The sequence below is a fragment of the Hippocampus zosterae genome, chromosome 2 (genome assembly GCF_025434085.1).
Source record: "Hippocampus zosterae strain Florida chromosome 2, ASM2543408v3, whole genome shotgun sequence".
Taxonomy (NCBI): Eukaryota; Metazoa; Chordata; class Actinopteri; order Syngnathiformes; family Syngnathidae; genus Hippocampus; species Hippocampus zosterae.
The window spans coordinates 31,503,348-31,525,481 of record NC_067452.1 but is presented as its reverse complement, the minus strand read 5'-3'; the positions used below and the strand labels follow the sequence as shown (position 1 = coordinate 31,525,481).

The 22,134-nt window shown below is 42.1% G+C and overlaps 1 protein-coding gene across 9 annotated transcripts in view; it reads right to left on the bottom strand.

The window, feature by feature from the left end:
* Nucleotides 1-22,134, bottom strand: part of agrn (agrin) — a 262,280-nt gene that overhangs the window by 57,210 nt on the left and 182,936 nt on the right. For all 9 annotated transcript variants that reach the window (XM_052059668.1, XM_052059671.1, XM_052059670.1 and 6 more), the window contains 7 exons: nt 17,890-18,087; nt 17,463-17,663; nt 9,731-9,873; nt 8,723-8,828; nt 5,053-5,163; nt 3,812-3,976; nt 2,111-2,254 (listed from right to left, as the gene is read on the bottom strand). In XM_052059668.1, the coding sequence (XP_051915628.1) occupies nt 2,111-2,254; nt 3,812-3,976; nt 5,053-5,163; nt 8,723-8,828; nt 9,731-9,873; nt 17,463-17,663; nt 17,890-18,087 (1,068 nt within the window). The remainder of the gene's footprint in view (nt 1-2,110; nt 2,255-3,811; nt 3,977-5,052; nt 5,164-8,722; nt 8,829-9,730; nt 9,874-17,462; nt 17,664-17,889; nt 18,088-22,134) is intronic.

The window sequence follows — 22,134 nt, the reverse complement described above, 5'->3', positions numbered from 1 at the left end:
AGAGGCCTTTGTCATGTTTACATTCGGTAAATCTTTTTGGTACTTAAGAAGCGTTTGAAGCCTTGAAGTTAACTTCTGCACGTGCTGAAGGGGCCTGGCGTGCACGCAACAGGCCAGAAGCGAAAGACCTTTGCGCGATAGCGCAAACCACAGCAGCTTAAAGCACCCCCCCCTGTACTTCCCTCCTGATTTCATGCACCTCAACCTCCCGGAGCCCTGTCTTTTCATCTGACATGGTGAACAGGGAGGGGAGCCCCACCGGTGCGCCCCGTTGCTGACTTGATTCAGCTTTTGACTTGCAGTCAATAGCTGATAGAGAGCATCTTAATCAAGCAGCTGCGCGCCCCTCCCCACAGCAGGAACTAACCTTTTCCATCAACCTACTTAAAGCCAACCCGTTTTCATTATTCATCTGAAGAATCAATAGTGCTTATGCGGAAATACAAATGAACCAACTTGCAGTCATATATGTTAAAAGGAGAACATTTGGAACAAGGTTACACCGAGGCAAGCGACCGTCAACCTTCTTAAAAAAACAAAAACAATAAGAACACCTGATATCTCCTTATATTGGACCAACCCCCAACCTTCCCTTGTTGACCAAGATTTTCGAGTGAGCGGTTTCCATTCAACTTTTCAAGCAAATTTTTGAACTTAAACGCATTCCAATCAGGTTTCCAACCTCATTACTCTTATGACTGTAGAAAACGATATCACTTCACACACTGATGCAGGGAATGCGTTGATGCTTGTCTTATTGGATCTCAGAGCAGCGTTTGATACAGCTGATCATAATGTACTGTTGAAGAGGTTGGAAATGTGGGCGGGATTAAATACAACAGTCCTAAAGAGTTTCAAGTCCTTTTTTTTGTGACTCGTAGAAAGTTTGAAGTTGATCAAATGGCCATGACAATGTGGGGTCCTGTCGAAAGGCTTTGGACCCCCAGTCAGCTGTAGAAAAGATTTGAAAATTCTGCTCCTGGTGAATAAATTATCGAATGGTATGAGCCGTGAAGACATTAAAGAAATGCTTTAAATGACATGTTAAATAATGATTGAATGTCTGTAAGGTGATAGCTGCAGACTTGGGTCAATTCGTGGAGCCCAAGTAAACATGATGAAGTTGTATTTAGCTGTTATGCTGCATACACATGGAGCAAGAGGCCAACAGAGGTCACGCCCTTGGGTGTAAACTCTTTTCCCGACCTTTGATGTTGCTCTTTTATTTTATTTTTCTTTCATATTCAATAAAGCTACTTTTATTTCTTTACTTTTAAAGATTTTCAATATTTTGGTCTTCTGTTCATGTGTTTAAATCAATTAAATCCGCTGTAAATTGGGAATATCTCTATGGTGAGACAAATAAAGGTTTTCTTATGTTATCTTAAATGTCGCCGTGGCGTTTAAAACATTTTGTTCAGTTACTTTTCTTTTTTTCTACTTTTGAATGTCGTGAGCTGTTGTGTTTGCAAATGCTTTACGGTCTTTTTTTTGTGTGAAGCACAGTGAGATGTCTTGTGTTTGAAAAGCGTGATTCTATAAATCTGAATCTGCATTGCTCTGCCTTAAAACATTGTTCAATTTGCTGAAAAAGTAAGTTTGTGACAACGGGATGTTTTATATAATCTTACTTTGATTGTCATTGATACGGCGTGAGAAGAAAATTGTACCTTTCAAGAATAACATGCTCAATCTAAAAGATTAAAGCCGCTAAATTCGAACAATAACCTTGCAACAATAGAAAATGAATCTTTTCTATTTAAAGTCATTTTTTTAAGAGAATACCAAAATTAACAATATAATGTGTAAGATATTATGACAAGAACAAACATATAGCGGGTTGAAGCGTTTATCTTTTTTTTTTTTTTAATCAAGTTACACATGGACTGTCACGTGCAGATGAAAATAACTTCCCTGGTGGAGGTAATAAAAATATTCACGAATCATGCGTCATTAAAATGTACATTGCAGGATTATCTTCTTTGCTATTGATGACGGGCAGAGCCCCCTGTTAGACACAAAGTTATCCCCAGAAAAACAACATTGAAGAACAAGACGTGAGAACAAGAGTGCATTGAAATTTTTGTTCCGGTAATTGCCCGTGTGTTACCTTTGTCGCAGCCGTTCATGCCCATCTTGCTTCCATCTGGACACACATTACACTTCATGCCCTTCACCCCGACCTTACAAGAGCACAGACCCGACATCTGCTCGCAGTCGTCACGCACGGACCCGCTGGCGTCGCAGTTGCACGCTGCCCGTGGGGAAGGAGAGAAGAAAGGATTGATAAAAGGGATGGATCGATGAGGGCTTGAGGTCGGTCCCTGTCCTGCGACTCACTCATTCTGAGGGCCACAGAGGAAGGCGAGTGTGCAACAAAAAGCCAAAGACAATCAGCCTGAGGGTGCGACAATAATCCCGCCGTGTTCCTGAAATCAATGACGTCTGCGCTTCGTTGTCTTTTGGGGATCGAGAAGTGCCGTACATCCCTCTGTCATGCTTATTAAGAGAGGCCGAGGCACATCTCGGCTTATCAACGAGAAATCATCTGCGGCTATCGGAGCATCTGAACGTTGACATTTTGGCTGCAGGAAACGGCATCCCATGGGAGCCAAGCGGACTACTTGAATACAAATGCATGTTTGTTGGTTTCGGTTTTGACAGGACAAAATCAGGTTTCCCAAAAGAAGAAATAAAGGAGTCATTTTAAAATAGAATTAACCGGTTGTGATTACACATTTAAATCCGCTGTGAAAATGAAACAAAAACACAACATTTATGATGGAAAAAAAAAGCTTTGGACATGATTTTCATAAAATGAAAAAATAAATCGGAAAAAAAAGATTATGTAAAAAATGCTCTGATACGTTTGTATTAAAGCGGTTTCGTTTCACAAATGAAAACAGTTTGCACACGTCTTAATAACGTGACAAGAAAATAACAATACGAAGTAACGAGGCACACTATTTCTTTAGAGGGCGCAATCTTGTCAGAGGCAAATAAGGGAGCTCATTTGCTGTGGCGCTCATTGCTTATAACTACAGCGAGTTCATGCTTAGTGAATTTTTATCACCATGACAACTGAGTGGAGCTAGGACACTGCGACTAAGCGGAAGATCGTTGTCAGACTACCTGGCATGCCACGGGTGGAAACATTTGGTGTGGTGGTGGGGTTTTATATACATAGACAGCACCTTAGCCAAACCGTGTCACTATTTATCAAGCAAACTCGCTCACAGACAGTTTCAAATAGGCAGGTAACACCAAATTTATTCATTCATTCATCTTCTGAGCCGCTTGATCCTCACTAGGGTCGTGGGAGGTCCTGGAGCCTATCCCAGCTGTCTCCGGGCAGTAGGCGGGGGACACCCTGAATCGGTTGCCAGCCAATCGCAGGGCACACAGAAACGAACAACAATTCGCACTCACACTCATACCTAGGGACAATTTAGAGTGTTCGATCAGCCTGCCACGCTTGTTTTTGGAATGTGGGAAGAAACCGGAGCACCCGGAGAAAACCCACATCCCTGGGGAGAACATGCAAACTCCACACAGGGAGGCCGGAGCTGGAATTGAACCCGGTACCTCTGCACTGTGAAGCCGACGTGCTAACCACTGGACTACCGGGCCGCCCACCAGATTTACTGATCGTGTATTTTTTTTTTCTTGACGGACCCAATTAAACTATATCTAAAAACAATTAAAATTACAGTTTTAGTAATATGTGTGAGACTCGGTTGTTACCAAGCTATTCAAAATGGGAGATGCACCCCCACCCCCAACCGCCTCCCCACCGTCCAAAAAAGCTTACGTGTGCAGCCGCTCATGTTCTCCGTCACAATACCACGGAAGTTCCAGAAGCCAGGCTCGCAGCGGTCGCACTTCTGTCCCCCGACACCCGGTTTACAAGAGCACTGACCAGTGGCTGGGTCACATGTGCCCTTATAGGAGCCGTAGACATTACATTGGCACGTGCCTGAGGACAACAACAACAACAACAACAAGGACAAAATGAATTGCTCAACACTATATTGTTTATTTCTGGTTCTTTTTCACCCACAATCCAACTTACAAAGGAGAATTTTTGGATTTAGCGAAGCTCAGTGTTCCACAAATAGATGGTGGAGCGAGTGAGCTAAATCTCGACTAAATCCGAGTTTATCCCTATTTCAAATTGTGTTGTTTCTTTTTCAGCCACACGCTACAGTCAAGTCGGGATTTTACAATAGTCACTTATTGTCCTTATTCAATGGATCTCATGCACAGCAATGCTTTCAGCATTTCCGGTGGAAAGGTCAGGTGGCATAACAAGTTTCGCTGTCAATATGTTCCAGCAAACCTTTGTTTTTAAATGTGTGATCACCCGCGGTTGTGAGGTAGTTGTATTCAATAGTGAGATCACAGTAATTTTGGAAGGCGAAATGTCAGGAAGAGTTTTTACTTTTCAAAAGACAAAGAGAGCCAACCAACACATGTGGACTGGAAGTTAACATGCCACCTTATACCGAGCGCCGAAATGCTCCCTGCAGTCCTTTTATTTATTTTTTTGGTGCCGGACAGAAAGCATTTAAGAACCTCACCAGCATTTGGAGCGGTGATGTTTACTTCCCACATTTTTACACTGTATGCGTTTAGGCGCAGAGCTGCAGTCTTATAAGGACAATAGGAAGGTGTTTAAAATAGTCCAAAATAGGACTAGCTAACATTCTTGTTTGTATGCGACAACGACAAGGATCTTAGAACACAGGCATATATAATCTTGAATTTGAAGATTTGAGAATGTTAGTGTGACTTGAACCTTCTCGTGACTCAAACTCAGCTAAGTGCAGACCTATCTGCACCAGCGGTACCAAAATATTAGAGCAAATGATAGCTTAAACCCTAAGCTAATGGAATTCATCCGTACACAAACTTTAGTCAAAATAGGTTAAGAGCTTTTTTTTGTGCAATTCTGCTCACAAACATAATTTGATCTAATGACATAATAGTGTTTTTACAATAGGAACGCAGCATAAGACAAAGGGTGATAATGTGATGTAGTGGAGGACTCACTCGGACAGCCAGCGAGTCCGACTCCCAAGGCGGCTGTGAAGTTGTCGGCACAGCATCCGTACACAGACAGAGAGCAGTGCTGGGTCTCGGCGGGCTCCGGCAGCGATGTGGCTGAAATCACATATGAGGTAGGGAACAAAAAGGAAAAAGATGAAAGATGTCACCGCGAGCTAAAGAAGAAAAAAAAATGTTTTGGAAAGGCACAGAAACACAATCACTTTGGTACAATACGTTCTTTGCCAACAATGTGATTGGCTCAAGGGGCAGACATATAAAGTGGGGTCGGTTTTCAGGAAAAAAAAATCTATTTGCGACTTCCTTGACAATGGCTCAAAATCGTGGGAGGGAGGGAATGATGCTTTTACCTTCAGTGAAAAAAAAAAAAAAAAAAAACGATGCAGCTGACATTTACTGCCTCCTTGCAGGCATGTTCTCTTCATTTATTCCTGTCAGATATAACGGGATTGGAAATACTGCACTTTAGCCATCTCCAGATCCTCAAAGAGACAGACAGGCTGCATATATTTCTGTGGCATTGCCAGACAGGTTCCTTCTATGCTGAGTTCGCGTGGCGCTTCTTTGTCTAAGGACGCGGTAGCCTTCAACGGACCAAAATTGCCCGAACCAGACTCATTCATTTGTTTTCTCGTGTTCTTAGATAACAATACAAAGCAGTGATCCAATTGTGTGAAATAAATGATCCACCATCCTTTCATCCTTATTCTTATGAAGATCGTGTATTTCCCATCATGTGTCCTGCAATGTGCCGCCAGTCTCTCGTTTTATTATGTTACCTACCACAAATTTAGGAATACCTTTTGTTGTCTGTTGTAGTTACAGTAGTTGAAATGTACCGAGCAACAAGTGCCTGTGAAAATGTGACCAGCAAAAAAGAATCAAATTAATGATGTTGATGTGCATCGCTGCACCTGCTTGAGGGGAACCATTTTCTTACTATGAGCTTATAATAAAGCCGCTTTTTTTCTTCAGTCTGTGTGATTGATAGTACAGCATTTCCATTGGAAAATGAAAGCACATCAGACAGTAAAAGAGAGTGTTGTGGTTTTCCTAGTACGTGGCCTACCTAAGTCTTAGATAGCCAACCCATTCGTTTTCGGCCGAGGTAAAAATATCAATCAAAATCTCATCATTCATGCCAAGTTTTGATTATTTTTTTTCCAAGCAAAATAAAATGGTACAGACAGAAAATAGAAATTTCTCCCTCTTTTCTCCCTCTCAATCGCTTTTTCTTGGCTGCTCATTTACAGTCGTGGGGCTGAAGAAACAAGGGTCATAAATCACACTGGTTACTGGTGTGAATATGAGGCTCAGTCTAATGGTGATGACTGGCCTTGCTCCGTTTCCAGTGCTTTCCAGCTCCAGGGAAGGGCAGTGGTCACAGTTCATTTCACTTGCCAGTTTCCTCAGCTCAATCCCGCGATCTCCACTGAGCCTATTAGGTCGAGCAGAACTTTTTACGTTTGTATGTTCTCGCTGCCCTTCATGGGTTTTCACCCTTCCCTTGCCATTGTCTGGCCCAATTGAGCATGCTCAGTGGCACACTCTCGCGCCGTCTTGGCCTGCTGCATCGCTAATATCTTGATATAACAGTCTGAGCACATACGTAAAATTTGGTGAAGTGAGATTTTACAAGTGTAAAAATAAGATAACTGATAATAAAATAAAGATAATAATAACGGAACCACTGTAAGACCTGAAAATAAGGATACAAATAATATGAACCAACAGTCCATGACTAGTATTACAATTCACTGTACTATTCTATACAGTTCATATATTGGGTGTAATAATTAATCTTTGCCAACTTCTGATTATTGCTCCGTGTATCTTTTTGTACAGTACATCATGTTTATTTGTTCCGGACTGATTCTGATTCATTTTGGTTGAATTTGTACCTTATTTTTTTTTTAATAATACATTGCAAAACATCTTTTCACTGTTTCTACAGCAATACCGAATGAAATATATTGAGGTGTATTCTACAAATATTTACCGGTACTTTGATTTCACAAGTATACATAGGAGGTATATACATTGACCTCTTTCGAAAACAAAACTAATAACAACTGAATTTTCCAGAAATCTTTGACCCGGATTTGCAAGGTTGAATTGAAATAAAACGCAAATGCAGCTGATTAAAACAGTTGGGATTCTCTGGAAAAAAAATAAAAATAAAAAATAACTTTCTGTGGAATATCTAAAAACAGCTAAGCTTTCAATGCTCTGCCAAGCATGTTTTGATGCTTCGCTGGTTGTTGAGGTGAACTGAAGTTTCTCTCAACACAGCTAATGCGAAGGCCAGTGAAATTCCCCAACATCTGAGTTTGATACCATTTGGCCAATGGGAGAGGAGATACCTTAGAGGGTACTTTGGAAAAGGCATTGATTATCCACGGATGGAAGAAAAGCATGACAGTCAGAGCCCAAAGAGGCCAGCTTAGGAAGCAGAACAATCTCCAAGGATGGGTGTGAAAAAATGGGCAATTTTCCCTCTCTCTCCATCTTACTCTCTTTTATTCCCATGGGGAATGAAACAGAATGAAATGATCACATGAAATCCCTTCGGTGGCTTTTGCTCTGCTTCCAGACACACGTTAAACGGTGCACTCAATTTAACTTTGGAAAGAAGACAACGGCGACCTATGCAGTTGGGCCGCTGATCCGGCAAATCTAACACGTTAACGCAGTTGCAGACAGCGAGAGGGTGTTGATCCTCAAGTCAGAAACCAGAGTTACTGTACAGCCTACGCAGTAGAGTCAGTGCAAATCATTCAGGTTGGAAAATGGTTACTTCAATTGACCGTGCAGACAAACAGAAGTGTGGTGCCGTATTGGCTCGAATATAAGACGTTGTTTTTTGCATTGAAATAAGACTGAAAAAGTGGGGGTCGTCTTATATTCGGGGTCGAGACATTACACCCATTCACGACGCTAGATGGCGCCAGATATCATTGAAGCGAATGCTGAACTTGACTCCCCAGGCCAAAGTGAACGAAGATTTAAAAATACAAATAGCGGTAGCACGAAGAAAAAAGAGATGCACTGTAATTAAGATAAGATATGATATCCTTTATTCGTTATTTTCTGTATAAAAATTAAGGTGGTGTTCAAAAAGTCTTTTTTCAAACTTGAGTCTTATAATCAGGGCCGTCTTATATTCGGGCCAATACGGTATATCATCAGCTTTTAGTGAGAGTGACTTTCAAAATTCTTCCACAAAATTGCAAAAAGTAAAAAATGGAAGGGTTCATGTTTGTAAGCTGTCACAGGGCTGATATTTAAGCAGAAGATGAGGAACAATTTATATTTATTTGTGGGCATCAAACTTGACCACACCACGGAGTTGTAAAGCAAAACAAAATAAACACCACTCACCGAATTATGAAGTATTTTTCCCAAATTATGATGCAGTTTTCCCCAACAATATTTGAGTAATGCATAATGCCTGTGAATTACTGTAGCATTATGAAACATACCCAACTTCAAATCCACCATACTACGCAAGACCACAGTTCTATAGGCACAATTCCAAATACAGCATCGTAGGCATTTACTAATCCTGCCCCATCAATGGATGACATGAGAGAGTGAGAGATGTGGGATGTCAATGACAATGGCTGCTGGAGATGCATTGAGAGGATACACAGACCTGCGCACAAGCCCAGGTGCTGAACTGTCAACTGCTCTTGTTTCTCACACCTGGCCTTCTTCAGCTCGCACTCATTGCTGTAACTTTTCCCATCTGAGCCACAAACCTACATGTGGAACACACAGAAATCCACAATCTATTATCAATCACAAATACATTGATGTCTGTGTTTATAATAACATTAAACCTGAAAATACAAAAGAGACGAGGAGTCAAGCAGAGCTGTCTTTTAACTTGTGCACTAAGTGCGTGAACGAGTGTAATCGATTACAATCTCCGAACAGCTCTGGAACCACTTCGCTCGTCTAGCCCATTTCGTTGTCCTCGGGAGTGTCCTAACACAAAAATTTCTAAAGGGCTGTGGAAGTACACAATGTATTCCTAGGTAATTGGAAGGGGTCATGCTGACAGTTGCTTTGGATGTGGATGTGTCACGGCGTGCCGTCCTGTGGCTGGTATCATATCTTCAAGGCATCGGTATCTTCAGAATGATAAACTACTTTGATTGCACGCTATGTACGAGAATGAAGTCCTTGTAGTGTCACACTAGTTGATTGGTTTAAGTTGATTATCCATCTAAAAGCAGAGAGCGTGCACTCATTCACTCCCAAAGACGTTTTTAAACGTCTTTCCAGAAATGGCTGGTACTGAATGAGTTAAATTATATACAATTACTCTACATTTTTTTTTTTAATTTACAGGACAAAAAACCCCCAAAACATCAATCCATCCATGATCCAAACAGTTTATCCTCATGGTGAAATTGTAATAATTTTTCATTTGGAATAATTTGAATTTGTGTTTGCATCAGAAAGCTCATGAGTGCTCAAACAATATTAACATTTAAATGAACTATACTTGACCACCTAATATTGCTCATGATTTGAATAATGGGTGTTGATGTTGTTTCTTTTAGTTTAACTTTTTTTAAATCTGGTTTGCAAATGCAACCGAGACTAGCCAATGACTTTGTTTCACAACTGATTCATTCACTGAAACAATCATTACCTCGATGTGAGGCACAGTGTGGCAAGTGAAGTCACACACGCATCGGTCTTCTTCAGCGTCTTCATCCAACGAGCCTCCAAACATGCGACAGCGGTCCTGTTCGCAGCTCTCCGCACCGGAGCCCGACCCTCCTGAGCCACAGTCTGCAAGAAAACGATCAGGGACTTACCGGTAAGTTCACTCACACAGGAACACACCGGTGAGACGGCAGCTAATGTGAGACTCATGTTGTCAAGGTTTTTATGATACTAAGGCAAAGAGGAAGTACTCGAGCTAAGGTTCAACTAAAGTAATGGCGGTACTACTGCTCCTACTTTTAAGACTTTCAAGATTGGCTGTACAGTCATTAAACATTTTCTTAATATCCTAAATTCAGCCCCCTGGAGTGGATTAATATTCGTTTTCTAGCAGGGAAATCAATTTTAAACAAATCGAGTTCCTTGTCACTGATTTCAGCGAGTCCACAGAAATAAGCTTTGCCTCCAACTGTGCAGAAAAAAAATGGTGGAAAGGCGTGCTTTTCGGCTGTCTGCTTTCAGATATGAGAATTTAACTAAATACAACAGTGAGGTAATTGAGTTCTTAATTTCTAATTAAATCTTGCAAAGACCCTTAAGAAAGTTGTCCCAGTTGGTCTTTCACTGTGACCTTGGAAGAAATTTTATGGGTTCACTTCTATAAGTCAACGAGGTGCTCAGGTTGGCCATATGTTGAACAACGCCCCATAATTCAGACCATGACCGCGACCGGTGGGATCACAAAAGTGCTGTCGCAGCTGCTGTATAAACTTTAGCACACGGCGATAAATTCAAGTCTTAAAACCGGCAACGAAGAGGAAAGAAAGAGAAGCTGCAGGATTGTTTGGGGACTCGTTTAGGGGAAACAACAAACCGCAAGTAAAACTCCTGAGGGAGAATAGGTGAATGCGTGTGAAGTCAGTGAGTGAAAGCAAGCCAGCTTGGAAAAGTTGGAGGGACTAGCAGATGCAGAGTTTGCAAGACAGCACCCATGGGGAAAAAGAAAGTTCATTTGCAACAAATTTGTTACTCAAAAGAGAAAAGGGAAATATCCAAAAGCGTTCAATACAGCAATAAAAAGTAATTGAGGTATGAAACTGTGCGTGTGCACAGTTTGTCGAGATGACCTTTTATATAGCTGCATTTTGGTAACTTGTAGGACACATTCAGTTACCAATATCCATCCATCGATCAATCCATTTTCTGATCCGCTTTATCTTCACAAGGGTCGCCGGGGGTGCTGGAGCCTATCCCAGGTGTCTTCGCGCAGTAGGCGGGGGTTGAACCGGTTGCCAGCCAATCGCAGGGCACACAGAGACAACCATCCATTCTCACACTCACACCCAGGGACAATTGTGAGTGTTCAATCAGCCTCCCATGCATGTTTTTGGAATGTGGGAGTAAATCAGAGTACCCGGAGAAAACCCATGCAGGCCCGGGGGTGAACATACAAACTCCACACAGGAAGGCCGGAGCCGGGATGGAAGCCACGACCTCTGCACTGTGAGGTCGATGCACTAACCACCGGACCGCTCCAGTTACCAATATTACACAAAAATACTACAAAGTGACTGTCAAGAAACCAAGGAGTGTGCATATGCCCTATTTTGTGGTAGAACAATGAAACTAAACATGGAACGGCTTTCCAGACAATGAAACCAGGTGTTCACCAAACGCATTCATCAAAAGCACCATTGCACACCAATTTCTGCTACATCAAATAGAAATCATTCATTCAATCGATGCACAAATAATCAGCGAGCTACATGGCCTGGAGAAATGAATGCAAGGTTCATCCAATCTACAGAAAAGCTCAGTGGATGTGTGCTTAAAACAAGAAGCTGAGGGGTGCTGGCCGCGCGCATACAGTTGTGACGTCGCATGTCCTAAGCTTACCATACGAGGATATGGCCCTCGTCTCGTTAATCATAAAAAAATCTTGGTTGAGGACCATGCAATATATATTTCTCAACGGGATTGCTGCTACTACATATGGTCAATAGCAGGCGTTTCTCAATGCAAATGAGGCTACACATGCGCGAGTGTGGCACTTGGAACAGGTGGGATTTATCAACACAGATTACTTCCCGGTGTGCACATGACAAGGTGTCACACATTTGATGAATGTAGATTTTTTAAAAACTTATGCTCGCTCTAAAATTCAGTCATATGAGCGAATTTAGGACCTGTTCTAAGAACTCTGATAAATGAAGCTCCAGGTGGAGTGTTGCATTGCCCAAGAAGGACCCCATCGAATACACAAAATCCTCAGACATTTCTAGAAACGCACACCCAAGTCCTGTCAGGACATACTCAGCCGGTCTTAGCTAAATAAGCTTACTTATATTTCGAAAGCCATCATGCGAGTTCCACCTTGTATTTTGTGACATTCTCAATTTATGCAACATTCTCCCAGGTACATTCTATAACAAGTCAAATGAGCAGGAAGAGAATGGAATAACAGCAGAGGCATTCCAGGGTTGGCTACTTGCCCTTGCGCCGGCGTACGCAAGCTCAGCAGTGCACAGTAAAAAAGAAATGCATACGAAGCCAATTGGTATTCCGCTCAAGCCTCCTTCTCAGAGACAAATAAATAGAAGAGATAAGACACAGGAATGGAATATTGAAAAGAGAAAAGCAAACGGGGATTCCTAATTATCTTTTGCTCTCTGATGTGCCCACCACGCAGCTGAAGAACCTTTCAATTAACGTGTCCCCGGCCAAGATGACTACATCAGCTCTGCACTGCCCATCCAGTCACTGTTACTCAATGGATTCGAAACTCTCCATCTATTTAGCAAAAGGAGCTCTATCAAGAATCAGTGGTGAGGAGAGGGAGAGAAAATAAATAGCATACAAAATACACAGATGGGAGAAAGAAATCATTTTTGAGCATTTGACAATGTATAATAGAAGAGGATGACTTTGTCTGCAAGAGTGTCGAAGCCATAGACAACGAAATAATAGAGGCCAATGTGAGGCCGACAATGTCTGCTCGACCACATTAGTCAGGCCGTTCATGTCTAACGTGTACTGTTGTCAAGGCCAAGATAAACTCGAACCACACGCTTTAGCGGTGAAACGTGAATGCCTCGAATTGTTTGTTGTATAGCTCCAATAAATTAAATTCAGAATTAACAGCAAACTGAAGCCCTACAGTGAAACTCCTCTACAACAAAACCTACATGAGCGAAAATAACCCCTAGTGTGAAAAAAATCTTCATGCATTAACACCATTCCCACTTTCCCCCATACAACGAAGAAAAAACCCTGTTGCGTTATACGAAATATTTTTCTCTGCTCTTACCTCGCGACGAGTTTCACTACAACGAAGTCTAATCCAAGAGCGACCTCTACTGTTTCGTTCGGAAACGGCAACAGCAACCACCACACTGGTTTACACATGCGCAGTCGTCCAGGAAGTATTTGTTATTGTTCGTTTCAGACACAGCAAGAACGTTGCATTGCTAAAATGGCTACAAAACGGACCTTTGGATGTCGAGCAGCTAAGACAAGAAGAGCTATGACGCTTGAAGAGAGGGTAAAAGTGATCAAAATGAAAGATGGAAGAAGCAAAATAAAAGACATTAACCAAGAAATTGATGTACCGGTAAGTGAAAGTGAATGCTGATCGTAAATTTGGAAATTTCTTTCTCTTTCTTCCCTGACTATATGAAGTGTCAAATAAGTGTATGCTCATACTTATGTACTATTGGAATAAAAATCAAGAGTACACATGCGTTTGTGTGTGCGTGTGTGTTATCAAATTTGCTACAGTGAAAAACCCCGTTTTGAAAAATGTCTTGCTGCAAAAATGATTTCGTTGTAGAGGAGTTCACGGTACTAGATTAGCATATACAGTATCAGCTAGCTAGACACATATGAGGCTATTGTCAACTATTCAAATAGGGCTTGATATCATGGCATTGTTATAGTGTGACATGAAGAACATTGTTTTAATTTTCACTTAATGTCTTCCATTAGCATTTTACACAACAACCGCTGTTCACCCTCCACCATAGGTTATGCATCGCTCTGACTTCATACTTTTCCTGAGTGGTGAAAAGACGCTAAAGCCAGGCTAACCCAAGTGTGAAATTAAACAGGTGATAAATTCTCCTGTAAGGTGGACAGAGGGGACACTGTCATTTTTCATTATTGCTAAATTAAAGCGGAGGGAAAACAAGGGCCAATTTATGCTTGGCACACTTGGTTCTATGAAGCAAGACTAAAGAGGAGTATTTAAAGAAAAGAAAAAAAAACATCGTCCCTGGTCTTATCCCAGATTTTAAGTTTAAAAAGTGGGTAAATACAGACAAACTGCATGTCTTAGATGAGGAGCTTGGCTGTTGTCTACAGCAGAGTGAGTGAATATAGTCCCCGGTCATTTATTCTGTGATCGAGTGCAAAGGAAATTGCCGATGAGTCCCATCCAGCAGCTATATTAAGTGTTTCACCAAGTTTTCAACTATGTAGCGCTGAGACCTGCACCAAGTAGGTTGTGTATCTACTTTCTTATGTTAGCATGCAACGGACCTAATAAGACAACGGGACTCTTTTTTCTGGGGGGGGGGGGGGGGGGATTCCATTTCTACCCCCTAACCCTTGTTTCAACCTTCAGCCCTTGACTGTGCATGCGGTTTTTCACAGGGCTTGGTCTGACATCAGGAAGTGGTGACAGCTCCGCAGCCTGCGGATATAATACAGCCTGCGAGCCAACTGCAGCCTAATGTGAGACTAAGACCCCTCACACAGCATCACATAAGCTAAGAAGAAAAAAGGTGTCTGATATGCGGGTGATCATCTCTGTGGCGACTTGCTGTGGAAAATACTATACTTGTTGCTGTTTGGGGAACCCACTGGAAAAACACACACACGTACACACAAACACACGAGATTTAGGATAAGAGATGTTTGTTTTGATTTACAGCCGTTTCGGTGTTCCTAACCCCGATCTGTTTTGGGACAAATCTACTCAGGGGCCGTCATGATTCTTGGTGAGCAGCAAAAATGATGATCGCCGAAACTGTTGTCAACGTAAGAGACCTCTGTACACCAATAAATACATAACGTGTCTGTACACAAGAATCCCATGTAAGAGTTTTGTCTTGTTTTTAATGAATTGATGAAGGCTGCCGCTGAAACTGTCAGCAAAGAAAGAGTTTTTTCTCTTTACTGGAAAAAAAAAAGACTGAAGAAAATAAACCTCACAAAAAAATCCCAGTCTATCAAATTACTATGTGAAATGATAATATTTCTCTTTTTAAGTGGGGATACTTGCCCCAATTTAGCACTATATAATTCATACTGTAAACAAAAAAAAACTTGAAGGAGGATTTGAAAGAGAACAGATAGGCTTGAAAGAGCAAACAAAAAAGTCAGGCCTCATGCGTCTCCCAGTAGAACCTTATCGATCACAGCCAATTCAAGTGCTGTCTGTAACATTTTTCTTTCCAAGGGACCTGATTATTATATATTTTTTAGAAAATAGTGCAAAATGGAGAGGGACTAGAGTGGGCGACAAGGCAGGCAGCGACGGTGAGCCAACACAAAAAAGAGACAAGATTCTATTGTGTAAGGCTCTGAATGAAAATGAGCAAGTGATGAAAAGTGGAGGATGCTCGGGGACAGTATGAACTAGGCGTAGAATGAAATAGAAAAATTAAACCATCAGGCAGCACGACCTAGTGTGGAGACCCTCAGGGGAGGGGGGGGGGGAAGGCAAAGGTTTGTCTGCCTGATGCAGGTCCACTATCAGACAATGTGGATAGAGCAGATGAATGCCAGAGTGTGAAGCGTGTGTCTAGGGACATACAGACAGACAGACACACACACACACACACACAGACGTGTGCATTTCTTCACGCTCTACATACAAAAAAAGGTCACTCAGTCAATGAAGTGATGTTAAATCTACCACAAGAGGCTTTGGCACCATGAGTCGCCTCATAGGCCCCCGGCCAATGTGGTAGACAATGGCAATGAAGGAACTGAAGGTGTCGGAGAAAGAGTACGAAAAAAAAGCAAAGAAAAGAAACACCCATGGCAAGCTGTAGAATGGAAGTGGATTCATCTCGTGTCTATTTGCACCATCCTCCACCTGCCCCCTTTTTTCTTCTCTGCAGCTACCTCCCAGCCCTCCCGTTGGCAGGAGTAATCTGCTCCCCTTCGCACGTTGTCTGCTTGCTGTGATCACCCACGAGCCACAAGAGGAACGGCGTAGCACCATCTGCGTGACAGCCAGAGGACAGCTCGTCGCTCCCTGCAGAGTCACGCTCGAGGAAGGGAATGTGATATCGCTGCCTGGCTCTGTCAGTGCTGATCCAGATATGATTTGCTCACTGAATTAGATCTAATTCAGTGAAAATATAACACTACATGAGAACGACTGACTGAGAACTCTGTAAAATGTACTGGGAAAGAGTAACTGTACAGCAGAGCTTCGATAATAAGTCAGTCTGAGCGTTTCTGGCTGCGCTTTTCCAATGTTACAATGTGGGACCGTAAACGACACAGCCATCTTTCAATAGCTGCCGTGCCCGAGTGGAAAAAAAAGGTCCGGTAATGGTGAGTGCGTTGACTTGTTTTCAGCTGCTGAGTATTTAGCATTAGCGACAGTCAGAACGCAACCATCACTCACCAGATTGACAAGTGATGTTAAAACTTTATTTTTTTCAGATGTCAGGTGATCCCCTCCTCTACTCCGCTTGAAGCAACTACCCTTGTAATTGCACAGAGTACAAAAGCAAGTGAGATACGTGGCGTTTCATGTCCGGTCTGAACCTAGCATAATCGCACTAAATCTAACAAACAAACATATGGTACAGTTAGAAGGAACAATTTAACATATATGCTTCACGAAAAGAACGCGGCTTATAAACTGCAGTGAAAATGCTTTCAAGACACATTTGTTGACAATAAAATCTATTATACACAAAACAAGAAACACAAGTTAAGGCATAAGGAGCTGCATTAAAACGGAACGCCCACACATATAAAAGCACACATAAAGTGCTGCAGTACAAACATGTCAGCTAAAGTACTGTCCAATCTTCCACAAAATTAGACAGTTGTCCCTCCGATGAAGTCATTGATTCGCAAAAACTGTGAATTTTTTTTGTAAATAAAATCTGAGTCTTGTATTCCATCACATAAATACACAGCTAGCCTAGAAAGTCAGTGAGCAGTGAGCAGGGATGACAGAGCAATGTCAGTTATTTGCGTCGACGCCAAGGTCACAATTATATTCTTTTTTTGTCTTGCAGTTGAGAAAAATACGAGCTAATTCGGGACACTGAACTAACATTTAGTTTTTTTGATTGAGGGATTGGACTCCTCTTTCTTCCGTTTCGACGCATTTTTAGAGGCAAACCAGCATGGTGCATGCGGTGGAATCACAGATTTGACACAACAAAAGAATCCAAGTGTGACAAACTTATTTAGAAATGTCCAACTAACCTATCTTTAAGCAGCCAGAATTAATTGCCATTCCCCATGATAGGCTTTATTTATGACCACACAGTTCCAGATCATTCTCTCTACTCCAGTTCATTAGCATGCGGCGGGTGGCACGTGTGCCCATTAGCAAAAAAACATTTTTTTTTAAAGCACAGATGACTGAATATTGTACGTCAGGTCAGCCTATTAAGATGATTACACAACTTCAACGGCCGATTGGTTAACATCATTACGCTATTTCAAAGTCCATTTCCTACCTTGGTCGCAACTGCCGGCCTTCGCCACTTCAACTCTCTTCTTCTGCACGCACGAGGAAAGGCGGAGTTCACACTCGTTCTCGTAGGTGGTGCCATCACTTCCACACACCGGAGAAAATGCTTCACCGGAACACGGTGGGCACTCGCATTTACTTTGGACGCAGCGGGCGCCCCAGGCACACACAATGTTGCCACAAGTTTCTGAAAAAACACACAAGAGAATAGAGACGCACTATATTTGCGAAACCCACCATTACGAAGAGTTTTCCAGGGCATGCAGAAACCCTTTTAATATTTTTTGATGATAAACATATTGAACCTAGTGGACTGTTCATTCAATCTAGAAATGTTTTTTTTTTCTCCCTTCAGGATTCATACACAACAGTTCTCATCTTGATACAATGAGTAAAAAGGATGCACTACTTACTGCACTCTCCCTGGCTGACCACTCGCAAGTCCATCTGCTTTTTGCAGGCCCGCACATGTAGCTCGCACTCGCTGGTGTAGGTCGTGCCATCGCTACCGCATACGGGCTGGTGGGACTCCACACACTCTGTTGCACAAACACATTGTGCACTTTGGGCGTCGCAGATTGCCCCGAAAGAGCAATTGGCACAGGCCTCATCTACAAGGAAAGAAGATCAAATAAGTGCATGGAAGGAACATTTTTAATAAGATAAGATAAAATATCCTTTATTTGTCCCAGACTGGGGAAATTTACAGTCTACAGCAGCAACATTGGGGGGTAGAAAGGGTGTGATGTCTTTGCAGCAAAGCAGTAACAACGAATGAAGAAAAGAGTCAGAATTTCCACACTGATAGTAACACACAACCAGAGTCTACCTGAGGCAAGTTATGTTCATTTCAACAAGAACTTTCAAAATAAAACAAGAATGAAAAAAATAAAAAAACTTCACAGATGTAACTCTATTGAGATTCAGATCTGAGGACAAGGTTGAAGAAAAAAAAAAAGACAAATCCAAACAATTCCCAAGAGCAGGGCTGGCATCACTGAAGACATTTGCAACCACTAGGGCTCTATAAATAAGCTCAAACTCTGAAAATTGAAAGAGTGTTGAATTTTCTCGGCACGACAAGAGCATTTTAAATAGATTGTCCCAGAGGCTCTTTGTTGATGATAGCCTGACACAAGCCAACCAATCATGATGGATAGTTGGACACTGTTGTCGATCATTCTGAGCAGCTGAAAAGTCGAAACGATCACGGTATAATGATCTTGTATGTGTGTTAGATGTTCACTTTCAATGACAACGGGGCTGTCAAAGTTTTGTCGTATCCACAGCATCACTCCGAACAATTTGCGAGTGTGTAAACGTTAGTGTCTGCTCCAGAGAACCATCGAGCCATCCGGCTTGAGCATCTGGCTCCAGCTTGAGCAGCAACAGTTGCATGAGGCACTCTACCACCTTCATTCATATCAATTTGTTTTCCCAAGTAGACACTACACTCTGCCTTTGCATTATCCTTTTACTGCTGTGACTCATTTTCTTCCCTACTATCCCCTTTTCGTGACTATTCCTGCTTCTAACCCCACCTGCCCCCCCATCCCTATGCTCCGCACAGCAAGAGACAACGGCATACTGACCAATGTGCGCGCTCAAAGCTAGAGAAGCTTTGCAAAAAAGGTAAACTGCCTTCAAGACAGATTATCAGCTCACATTTTGATATTTGTGTATCAATCCGTCTATTGTCCATAAACAGATATTTTGAGCATCTTGAGTTTTGATTACGATTACATTTAACTGCTGCGTGTAGATTTCAATCAGCTTCCTAATACAACAGCAACATACAAGGATGCTGGGTCTAACAAAAAAAGAACCCATGATAGCATCTGTAATTTGCATGCTGTTTTTAAACGCAGGTGCTCCCATAATGCTCATTTCCTTCAATAACCCAGACAACAGTTCATCAAGATGCCCTTGAAAGTCGCTGGGCTTCGAGTGGAAACCTCTGATGTTACTAATCTCACTCTGATTTATTCTTTTATTTTCTCTTTTGGTGGGAAAGTGGTGGCCTGGTGGTCCAGTGGATAGCGCGTCAACCTCCCAGTGCAGAGGTACCGGGTTCAATTCCAGCTCTGGCCTCCTCGTGTGGAGTTTGCATGTTCTCCCCGGGCCTGCATGGGTTTTCTCCGGGTACTCCGGTTTCCTCCCACATTCCAAAAACATGCATGGCAGGCTGATTGAACGCTCTAAATTGTCCCGATTTGTGAGAGTGGATGGTTGTTTGTCTCTGTGTGCCCTGCGATTGGCTGGCAACCGGTTCAGGGTGTCCCCCGCCTACTGCCTGATGATGGCTGGGATAGACTCCAGCACCCCCCACGACACTTGTCAGGATGAAGCGACTAAGAAAATGGATGGATGGATGGTGGCAATGTCTTTAAGTTTTGAATGGATTGGTGGAAAAAAGTGACCTTCAATGCATCATGGATTGAACTCCATTGGTGAAAATCATACAAATACCCTCTTAGAGCAAAGCATACCTATTATTACCTATGTGGTTTGCTCCTCCTTATTATTTATCCCTCATCCTGTTTCCTCATGCTGTTTGTGCGACCTATATACAGCCTTCTAGCGTGTGTATCATTTCTAAAACCAGCGGGAGGGTGAAAAATCTGGTGCGGCGCAAGTTGTTATTTTTTCCTATTCTCACATCTGTTTGGCGAAAGCCATATGAAGGACCCCAATCCTGAGGTCAATATTATATCCAGCTGAGGTGTCTATTAACCAAGCATGCCAGTCCCAGCCCTCCGAGACAAGGTGTTGGGTCACTCACCATTAAAAATGCCAGCGGGGACTGGATTTAAAGGACAATTGGTGAGTTGAGATCTTTCGAATAATAACAGATGTCAGGTTGCACCCGATTCATGCATATAACGATTTTTTTTCTTTTTTGGTTTACAGCCCTCGGGGTTGGAAATAAAATCATACTGGAGTCTAAAAATGCACACACACACACGCGCACACACACACACACACGCACACGCACGCACGCACGCACGCACGCACGCACGCACGCACGCACGCACGCACGCACGCACGCACGCACGCACACACACACACACACACACACACACACACACACACACACACACACACACACACACACACACACACACACACACACACACACACACACATTTGGATAGAGGAGGCCAAAGTGAACTTTATAGGGATGGTGGTGGATGGGAAGTACTATTAAGGATTAGTACATGATGAATTACTGTAGATGCATTACCTGTATCACCTGAAACATATTTTAAAAGATTTTGTACCCCAGCATTAACTACATAATAATAAATAAATGCTGCAGAGCAAAAAAAAGCCTCTAATGAGATCTGCTCTAACATATGATTTATGTCTGATTAGAAAGAAAGCAACTTTTTAGTGAGTCACTTTGCTCAACTGCATTTGTACCTTTAACCAAAAATTTAATTGTCTCTTGTTTGGCACAGGCTGCACATTTTATGCAGTTTCAAATAAATCTGTATTTCTAACATCTGCGTATAAATAATTGACAAATTCTTCAAGAATAACTAAAATCACAGTTTTTTACTTTTGCTTCAACCTTTCAAACAGAATCAAAGAGTGAGTAGAGTGGAACCTAAGTTCAAAAATTGTATTTGTTCCATGCTAACAGAAACCTCTGCAAACTGAGGTCAGGTTTCCCATTGAAATGAATGGAAATACAATGTTGTAGTGATAGAACAAATTTGGGTTGACCCTGTTTTTAACAGCATGTTAAAAGATTTAGGGCTCATTTCGAGAAAAAAAAAGATACCTGCAATGTGTTACACATTTGCAAAAAGCTCAAGCGAGGCGATGTAGTTAGCGAACTGAAAATAGTGTGTGAATCAAGTGCATTTTACAAAATTTTGTTCAAAAATTGTTCTTCACCAAGATTGTTTGTAAACCGACATCCCACTGTCTATTTCATTCCGCTTCTCCCTTTCTGCCTCATAAACACCGTTAGTAGAGGAAATAGCCTTTACGGAGATTACAGGGAATCACTGGTGACTGTCCTGAATGAAGCTGTGCAAACAGCCCAAAAATAACTCACATGATCACGGCCATCGTTCCGCAGATGGCTAATTCCAGGCAAACCAATGGCTCGGCATTGTTTTATGGCCGAACTGTAAAAAAGCAAACCAACCATCCACTTGGGCTGGATTTCTCCCTGGGACTATTGCTTTGTCGAATAAACAATTGCTCATTCCTTCATTGAGCGCCGACGCATGCCGTTTACCTGTGGCGTGGCACCATTTGCGTCAATCTGTGAGTGCTCGTTTCATTTCTTGTTGCCATGACAGCAGAGACATAAGTTTCAATTTATACCGAGCCATCAATGGAATATGACTGATGCTCTCCATAGTCATGGAGGGCGTAATCCATGTTCCACCTCAACGACAAAATCCCTATTTTATATACTCAGTGCAGGGAAAACATCAAACTTTTTCTCATGTTGCAAAACAAGCAGTCAAGTAATCACACAAAGTGGTTTCAAATTTCCGGTGAATGCGATGCCACACCTGAAAAGTGATAATAATCCTCCTGTATTTGCAGCCGTATTCTCCACTATCTTCTTTTCAAATTATCCATCCATCCATTTTCTGATCCGCTTATCCTCACAAGGGTCGCAAGGTGTGCTGGAA